Source organism: Aptenodytes patagonicus, chromosome 2 (assembly GCF_965638725.1).
Source record: "Aptenodytes patagonicus chromosome 2, bAptPat1.pri.cur, whole genome shotgun sequence".
Taxonomy (NCBI): Eukaryota; Metazoa; Chordata; class Aves; order Sphenisciformes; family Spheniscidae; genus Aptenodytes; species Aptenodytes patagonicus.
Window position 1 is genome coordinate 122,964,228 of NC_134950.1, and position 9,760 is coordinate 122,973,987.

Genomic DNA, 9,760 nt, shown 5'->3' on the forward strand with positions numbered 1-9,760 from the left:
TCCAAAGCAAGACATCTCCATTGGGTTTTTGGCATTTTAAAATCTTTTAAGGATACTAAGGACTGAGTGCAGGAAAGACATCCCTTTAGTGCCTTCGCTAGGTTGAGAGGAGGAGATACTCCAGAACTCTCCAAAGAGATGTCAAGGGGAGGCAGGGGGTTGCACTTTATTAGGTATCTTCTCAGGGTTTCTCTCTCAGGGATTCTCAGGCATCTGATAAGGCACCGTCTCTTTCTCGTTTTCTCTGTACCTTTCCTACCTCCTGTGTGGTTTCTTTGATGTCTAAGAAGGATCTAAAAAGCTGCTCACGGTGCAGGTTCAGTTTAACTCTACAAGTCACAGGAATCAGCCACAAGGAAATAAGTTGATAAAAATCAGATTCTATCAGGCTTTTCTGAAGCTTAATTCCAAAAAGTAAGTAACAGTGTTGTTTAAAAAGAAGGTCAGACTCACTATATAGACTAAGTCATAGTCTTATGAGAGGGATTAAAATAAAAAACACAGTCCAAAAGACCAGGTTAGAGAAAAATATAATCAATCAAATCTCCTAAAATATAACGACTGCAACTCAGAGCAAGCCAAAAGAAAGTGCAGGTAATTCTGAATAAAAGTGTAAGCTTTGTTCAAAAGCTCCACTTTTTGTTCAGGGACAAAAAATATAAAAGAAATTTAACGATTGAGAAATGTAAAGGGATGAACCTCATGTAAACTGTTCTTGATTCAAAGAGGTTAGCTAAATGAAAAAGAGAAAACGACGATATAAAAACCTTTTTCTAAAACTACAGTTGTGGGTTGTGAAACTTTGAGTTCAGCTCCTAGGAGGATCCTCCACAATTTCAACATCTCTGCACATCTCACAGAGTTAGAAAAGTAACATCTGATGACCCATTTTTAGAAAAAAGAGAACTGCTCCTTGAGTTTTTTTTAAATGAAAACAGATTTGTTTGCTAGAAGTTTTCAAACTGATACATCCTTCTTCATGCAGGAAGAGGTGGTTTTGACCTTCTTCTCGTGACTGACACACCGGTTTAGGGTTACTCTTAATGTAATAATCCAAGCCATCACTTAAACCATAAGATATATGGTAAGTCATCTTTGCTTCTTTTTTTTTTTTAACATTTAAAAGTTGCTTAGGTAGTCTAATGTCTGAGGTGAAAAATACTTGTGGAATCTTGCCAGTGTACTCATCTTTAAAAATTACCCTGGGGAAATGCATAGGATATGTTAAATGGAATACACTACTTTTAAAGGACAGAACCACTAGATGACTTGAGCAGGGGATCCAGGCAAGCAAAGAAATAAATCTCTAGAGATTGATCTGAGTAAGAAATATAATGGAGTATGCCTCTCTTTTTCTCTGAAGATGATATATAATGATGGAAATTTGGATGTTAAAACTGTTACTGCAAAGACAGAACAGCTTATTTGAGTGAAGAGTACTTATTCTTCTCACAGGATGACTACAGAAAATCTGATGTTGTATTTTAAACACTCTGTCTCATGGAACCTGTTCACACACAGCATAGCTTAGCATTTTACCTCTGTTTACTACACTTTTTTAATTGTTACCATTTTATAGCACTGTGCAAATGAACTGAAACTCACTTTAATAAAATCTTTGCCTCTTTAAAAACAGAGAGCTCTGACCTGAAACTCAGCATGAAACAGTGACATGAGTTTGCTCAGCTTTTCTATGGAGAGCTTTTCTCTTGAAAACTGCATGACTGCTAGTCTCAACCAGAGCAACAGAATTTGTATAGCAGATTGCAGATTTCTAGAAATATTGCATTTATCTAAACTGTATTCAAAATAATATAGACCTCTTTTTGAAATACCCTTTCTTCAGAGATCTTCCAGGATTATCTTTGGGGTTTTTTCGTAATGATCAGGAAACATAAGCCCAGTCAGATATCTCTTAATTAGATAAACAACCCAGGGTGATTAATCCGGTGAAGCATTCTAGCCAGTGGCCAACACTGTTTCATAAAACAGTGAGATTATAGGATAAAGCACAAAACCACTTACAATTCCTTTTTCTGGTTTCCGAATTAGCATCTGTAGTTTCCATTGTCAGCATGTGCTGGAGACTATATACAACTCAGGGTAGTACGTACTTTTGCAGAGAGAGGCTTCAGAAGCAAAGGCTAGGCTAGAGGAATGGGGCTCAGTTAGCAGAAGGAACCACTCAGAGGGGAGATCAATTTAAGCATGCAAAAAGGGCTGAAAGAAGATAAGATGCAGGGAAGATGTGGTTGTCATTCCAAGAAGGCAGAGGAAAAGGAGGGAAGGCATTGAGATAGCAGTTAGCAGGAAGAAGGGGCTGTCGTGAAAAGAATTACTGCAATAATATTGAGGTAGCATTTTGCAATAATATTTGCATGAATCCTATCAATCACATACTCATAAAATCCCACTCTGGGTTTATGACCCTGGTGTTTTTCATATCTATGTTTATGCATGAGCATCATGCAGGTGCAAAATGATCAAGACAGGATGTGCTGGGTCTGGCACTGTGTTGCAGCCAGTCCCTCATCCCATAATCCCAGCATACAGCATGGCTGACTGACACATAGGAAATGGGGATATTTAGCTATATGCAGTACCAGGGACTTGTACTGTCAGAGTATGCAACATAGATCTAGCAGATCTAGCTGAAGGGAATATTAATATTTGCGCAGTGCCCAACTCTGTCATGTTTTGAAATAAAGAAGTTAATGTTTTGGACCAAAGAGTCTTTTAGAAAGGTGGGTTTTGTTTCTAAAAGAGTTGCTGAAAGTACTTAAGAAATATAAACCCTTAGATACTCTAAAATCAGTTTATTTACTGTCAGTACACCTGAGCCACAGCCACTTCCTTTACCAACAAAACCATTATCTCAGTATTGTAGTAACTATGTAGTTAGTAAGGCTGTGGAAAAAAACTTTTCACAGAGATTGCCAGAGCTTCATGAAAGCTTTGAAAGATTTCAAAACCATCAACCTGCTACGAACAGCCACCAATCTGCCGTGAAGTGCCTGACAAAAGCAGTCATGATGACACAGGAAGAAAAAGCAGCCCTTTTACCAGACAGCAAATAGCTCTATTTATGCGGCTACCAAACGCATGGATTTCACTTCCCCACTAAGTGACCAGGAGGCACGTTTGGTCCCTCTGACACCCGTCTTCACAAAATCCTCTTCCCGGCTTCTCACAGGACACGCAGGAATTCTTCCATTTTCTCCAGGAGTGTGTAAGAAGACAGATCTCCTCAACTTTCCAGAGACCAAATTACACAAAGCTATGCTTCTGCACCTGGCTCACAGTCCTACCAGGGACTTGGGAAAGGGGGAGGGTTTGGTGGCAGGAGGGGCTGACATCAAAGTCGCAAGCCTTTACCTGCTCCCACTGTAACAGAACTTGCCTGAGGGCTGTCACAGCTCTGCTGCACAGCTTACCTCCCAGGCTGTGACTCCTTCTTGCGAGGGAAGCCCAGTCCCCCGCAACAGTCCCCAGACCAAAACTGGAGGGACAGGGAGTTTGGGCAACCCTTGCGCTTCCTCAATGGCTATGTCACCTCACAGGAAACAGTGACTAACAAAGGATGAAGGACGATAGCAAAACAACTGCTGCACATGAAGAACTGTTAGTGCACACTCATAGCGATGGCCATGTCTGCCTTTCGCCCTTGTGCCCCCCCCCGAGACACTTAGCCAATCTAAACTTTGGAGCTCCTGAGTCACAGCTGTTAAACAGCTACTGAAACAAGGAGTCAAAACTTCTTTCATCCCCGCAGATGCACTGGGGAGGTCTTTCAATTCACAGGAAGATGCCACAACAGATATAGGTGTTATAGGCCACGCTGATAGCAACTGTCACCTTTTATGCCATTTGCTGAGGTGTTTGCCTATCCGTTCTTTCTACAGGACTGCGCACCGTTTTCATTCCAGAGCCACCTAAGACCAGCACGCTTCCATGGCCTACGCCTGACCCAGGCTCTGTAAAGGACACAACGTTTACCATTTTAACCAGACCAACACTGCCGACTTGCTGCTCTGCAACACCCAGGACAGCAGGTCCACCAGGTGGGTATGTTTAGTACTGCGCAAAGGTCATTTCCACACCTCCAGTGACCCAATTCCCAAGGCATTAAGGCTCCCAGGAAGTCATGAACAACCTGAACAAGCGGCAGTCAGTTTGTTTTGCCCAGGTCACAGCGCCTTTGCAGGCACCGGCTTACACCTTGCCAGTGCCTGGTCCTCCCTGGGTGCGGGCTACAGTACGGGCTGGCACAATGAGAAGGTGGCCAGGTCCCAGGAGAAGCACGGCTATGCTCTGCGTGCCAGCCGCTCTGCTTTCCTGCTGCTGCCTCGCTGGCTCGCTCCATCCCTTTGGAAAGCCGCTGCTGAGCACAACAGCCCTGAACTACCCACTGCTCAGGCTGAACTCATCATTCCTCTGCTTCTGGTTGCGTCAGGCAGCTGACGGGCTAGGCTGAGGAGGAAAAACGCACCAGGCAGCATACACGTAGGAAACGACACCCAGCACATTTCCAACATGCAGCAACGTGACTTCACAGGTATATAGATCGGTTTCCTGGGAGCTCTGCAATTTCGTTCTCTTCCACACATTGACACAGTAATGCTTATGTGCTCAGCAGCAAAAAGCATTCCAGATGAGGACATCAGCGTGTTTCACTCCCCTCACTGCCAAGCTTGGAGTTTCCTCTAGTTTAACATCCTTTTCTTCCTTTCCAGATCAACACACCATGGAAAACCATACCATGGACTTAGCCGACTGGCCACTGACAACAGAATTTGACTACAGCGATTCAACGCCATGCCCAGGAACTGAGGAAAAACACTTTGCAGCAAAACTTCTGCCACCGCTTTATTCTTTGGTGGTGATATTTGGCCTCACGGGCAACATGCTTGTTGTCCTTATCCTGGTAAAATACAAGAGATTGAAGAGTATGACTGACATCTACCTGCTCAATTTGGCAATTTCTGATTTGCTGTTTATATTTTCTCTCCCTTTTTGGGCTTATTATGCTGTTCACGACTGGATTTTTGGGGAAGCGCTGTGTAGAATTCTCTCAGGTGTCTACCTGCTTGGCTTCTACAGCGGGATCTTTTTCATAATCCTGTTGACCCTAGACAGGTATCTGGCCATAGTGCATGCAGTGTTTGCTTTAAAAGCTAGGACAGTTACCTACGGCATCCTCACCAGCGCTGTCACTTGGGCTGTTGCTATTTTTGCTTCTGTTCCTGGGATAGTATTTCACAAAACTCAAAAGGAAAATTCACGTTATACTTGCAGTGCTCATTATCCACCAGAGCAGAGAAATGCATGGAAGCAATTCCTGACCTTAAAAATGAACATCCTGGGACTTGTTATTCCAATGTTAATTATGATCTGTAGCTACACACAAATTATAAAGACATTACTGCAGTGCAGGAATGAGAAGAAACATAAAGCAGTCAGGCTTATTTTTATCATCATGATTGTCTACTTTTTTTTCTGGGCACCATACAACATTTGCATTCTCTTGCGTGATTTTCAAGGTACATTTTCCATCACTACTTGTGAAGGCAGTGGTCAACTGCACAAAGCAACCCAAGTGACAGAAACAATCTCCATGATCCACTGTTGTATCAACCCTGTAATTTATGCCTTTGCTGGAGAAAAATTTAGGAAGTATCTTCATAGCTTTTTCCAAAAGCAGATTGCATTCCACTTCTCTAAATACTGTCCCGTTTTCTATGTTGACACAGCTGAACGGGCTAGCTCCACCTACACACAATCTACTGGAGAACAGGAAGTTTCTGCTGCATTGTAAGTTGTGTCTAGCGAAAAAGTGGAATTGACTTTTGTGAAATCAAGTCTGTGATGAAAGCCTGCAGAATCTGTCCTGGATATTGGCTCTAAGGCAGCTGCAACAGATCACAGAATACATATTTACCAAAGCTTGTATTTGCTCATACATTTGGGTATTTGTACATAAATGAAAAGGATGTATCAATTTAGCTACCTAGATATGCTAATGTGGGAGTCTAGGGAAAAAAAGCGTTTGCTTTTTTGTGAATGTAAAAGCATAGTTTTGTACTATAGGGCCCAAAACCACACAAAGGCTGAGGGCCTAAGCTAGCAGGCTCATAAACTGATTTTTTCCTAGTGAACTGGAGGTTAGAAATTGACACCGGTTCTTTGGAAACATCTCTTGACTGTACCTTATACAAGGTATCTCACTCATTTAAACTCAGTCTCAGTCACATCTTTTAGTAGCCTGGTTGTGTATCTCTGTAAATAATGCTAAATTACTGAGGTCTGCGATACAGAATCTTTGTAAGTGTTATGGGAAAATGTTATACATTTAGAAGAGACTCTGATATTTCAAGGTATATTTTCCTTTGCATATGGTTGAGTGCCAACCTCTTGGATCTTTCTCATAATAGTTTTAACTACTAGGTGTTAAATGTGGACAACGAGTCAATAGGGTTTTAGCTTTTTAGTGCAGTGATTTTGCTTGTCATTTTTCTAGCCTACATAAGAGAAAAACTTTAAAATATGAAATAAATGCAGTCGTAATGGCTGCAAAACCACAACAGCATTAGAGGTGTGAAAATGATTTCTGAACAGGGTTGACCCAGATGTTTTTTGAGATAAGCATATGCTATAGACATTTAAATTATCAAAACATATGAATAAGTAAAAATATTCATTGTTCTACAAAGTCAAGGGCATAGAGCATCTCTTTTTTGTTTTAGAAGCAGGTATAATTTGGGGGCTATGATAATCGTTTTTTCTGCCATCTAGGGGTTTTACAGAGAGCAAAAGCTTCCATAATTAGTAAGACCGATGGTCAAATATGATTGGGCTTCCCCTTAAAGCTCAGATCCTGCAAAGCACTTGAACACATAGAAAAGATGAAATAAATATGGGGATACTCACGTGCTTAAGATCATACCATAATCACACTATTAATTGATTTAGGCCAAGTTGTTCTTTCTAGCATTTCTTATATTTCCCCTAAGACATACAGTTTTGGACAACTCTGGAGACAGGAAATTAAAAGTGAATATTTTGATCGCTGTTCTTATCCAGCAAGGCAATTTCTGTTTCCCAACTCCTCTAGATAGCCTTTTAAAGAATATTTTCAAAGAAGCAAATGTTTCAAACAGCCCCGAAGAGATTTTACATTGCCAAGTGCTTGTGAAAGCAGGAAGTGAAATAGGGAAATCTTTGCTTATCAAACCACTTAAGTTATTCAGTTTTGTCATATTAAGCACCACTTTTGGACTACATCCACATGGGAAGCGTAACAAAAGTATACCACACATTCTATTTTACAAGATTTTCAGCTGCATACTCTTGTTTAAGACTCTCTGCATCAGTTACTTTCTGGACTTTGTACATGCTTTTAAAATGGGTAACTATATCAGTATAAGCAGAAATTGGGTAATTTTAGCATAAAATAACAAATATATGCATTTATTTTTTAAAGAGATAGGAAGCTACATGCAGTAACTTCTAGATAGGCTGGCTTTTTTTTTTCCTTCTAGAATACCTTAATGAAAATATTTTTATATTTTATCCTGCTCTTGACAAGAACTTTCATTTGGCCCCTAAGACACCTTGCCTTTAAGAAGTTACTTTCTCTGGAGGGCTTTGATGCCAGGCAGGTTATGTACCTTGACCAGCCCTGCAGGTGCAAAGAACAACAACCAAACGTGCACGAGCACACTGACAAGCTTTCTGAGAGGCATGTCAAAAAGCAGCCCCAATCCTTTGCAGTGTTCTCTTCTACAGCATGGACCTTTCCAAGCAACAAGCAGCTTCCAAAGGGAAGAGGTAGAACTTAAGAGATTGGTGGCCCAGTGGATCAGCAGCTTATCAAGAGTTTCTATCACTTCACCGAGAAAGGACCACACTTCAGCAAATGAGAATAAGCCAGATTTCAGCTACTGTAGTGAACTGTGATCCACATTCAAGGAGATAATAGAAAACACAGTATTTGGTAGCACTGCTGGTGCATTCAATTAAGGACTCAGCCAATAGATTGCAATATTTTGTATTACACAATCCATTAAAGTTGGTTAACTTTTGTGTGCTAGACTTCTTGATCCTTTCCCCCCCCACCCCTGTTTTCTTCAGAATAGCCCAGAAGAATGAAAAAGGAAGAGAAATTCCTCTTCATAACAGGTTGCTATTATGCTGAAAGAGCAGGCAGGACAAATTCAGGGTTTTACAAGTGGACTAAGAACCAGCATTATCAAATAACACAGGACCATCAAGATAACTCCAGTGTTCTTAACTGCTTGTCACTAATAATCTAATAATAAATATGCTATTTTGGTTGTCATTGCATTTGGTTTTGTTTATTTTTACAGAGGGGGAAAGCACTATCTCACACAATTCACTCTAATCCTTGAAGTTTAAGTGCTTTTAAAATAAATAAGCATACAAAAGAATTTTTAGTGTGTTTGGGATCTGCCCTAGTGACCTAGAGCTAACATCTAACAATTACAGTAGACTTGTACACACACTTCCCTTCAGTTCTTAAGATTATGGTGCCATCATGTGGCCACACTGTAAGGTTTCATGCTACCGAACATTCACTACCTCGGCAATGCTTTTGGTGCTTTCCTCTTTCAAAACATTCCTTTTCCTAAGAGGATCGTCTATCAAAATGACAACCCCCACTACGGGCAGCATCAATATTATGCAAACAGCAGCAAGCCTTAGAAAACACTCATGGCCACTAAGAATGGAGGTCCATTGGGTGAGTGGGCGTGGTCACCTTTTAATGATTCAGACAGATGCAACAGTGCGATATGGGAGAAGTGAGGCCTGTTTTAGTTCCTGCACAAGTTTTGCATGCACTCATGTTGTCCGGATTCCAGCCACCTGCTCTGGAAGGAGAGCATTTGACATTCTTGTCCATTGCTTGGAAGTTACAAGAGTAAAATACATTCCCTACCATATTGCCTTTGGAAAGACAGTAAGGATTGAAACTTGGATGGAAATGGGACGCTCACACTTCCAACCTCTCCCAGACCCTGGCATCTGTGATACTGCCCCTATCGCCCCTCAGCAGAAGTCGGCAGCACCAATACTCCAAGCCTATTCCAAGTAAGCCCCCTTGACGGACTTAGGGGTTTTCTGGAGAGTAAGTGCCAGGTGCGGGGGATGCCGGGACTAGGGAAGCCACCTCCTATGGCAGCAACAATTCCCAGACCGGAAAGGAATCTGGTCCAGCTTACCGCTCACTAAGGCCCGCCTGGGCACCCTGCCGTCTTCAACTGCGCACCGGCCCACCACTGCCACACTAGGGGCGTAAAGCTGAGGGCACTGCACTGACAAGTAACCAGGGGCGATACGCCGCAGGGATACATCAGCGGGAGGCGGCGGCGGCGGCTCGGTGAGGAGGAGGAGGCCGGGCACACCCGCCCGTTACCCACCACAGGCCGCCGCGCGCCCCCCCCCCCCCCCGCCCTCCGAAGACGCAAGCGGCGGCGCGAGCACAGCGAGCGGCGGGGGGGGGAAGGGGAGGGGGAGGGAGAGGGGGCGGGGCGACAGGCCCCGCGCGCCCACAGCGAGCTCCTTCCCCCGCCCAGCAGCACCTCCAACGGGCAGGCCGCCAGAGCGCACGCGCAGTCGCGTCACGACGTTGAACCGCCCCCCTGTCCATTCCCCGCCTACGTCTCCGGCGGCGCGTGCGCCTTCCTCGCTCTCCCACGTACCGCCCCTCCCTCTGGAGACCCCTCCCCCGCCATCTCGGCCC

General features: G+C 43.2%; 1 protein-coding gene across 1 annotated transcript; it reads left to right on the forward strand.

The window, feature by feature from the left end:
* Nucleotides 1-3,908: 3,908 nt before the first annotated feature.
* On the forward strand, nt 3,909-5,900 carry LOC143157476 (C-C chemokine receptor type 5-like). The gene is made up of 2 exons (XM_076332306.1): nt 3,909-4,061; nt 4,734-5,900. The coding sequence occupies exon 2, from the start codon at nt 4,745-4,747 to the stop codon at nt 5,813-5,815; it is 1,071 nt and encodes a 356-aa protein (XP_076188421.1). The 5' UTR covers nt 3,909-4,061; nt 4,734-4,744; the 3' UTR covers nt 5,816-5,900.
* Nucleotides 5,901-9,760: the final 3,860 nt, after the last annotated feature.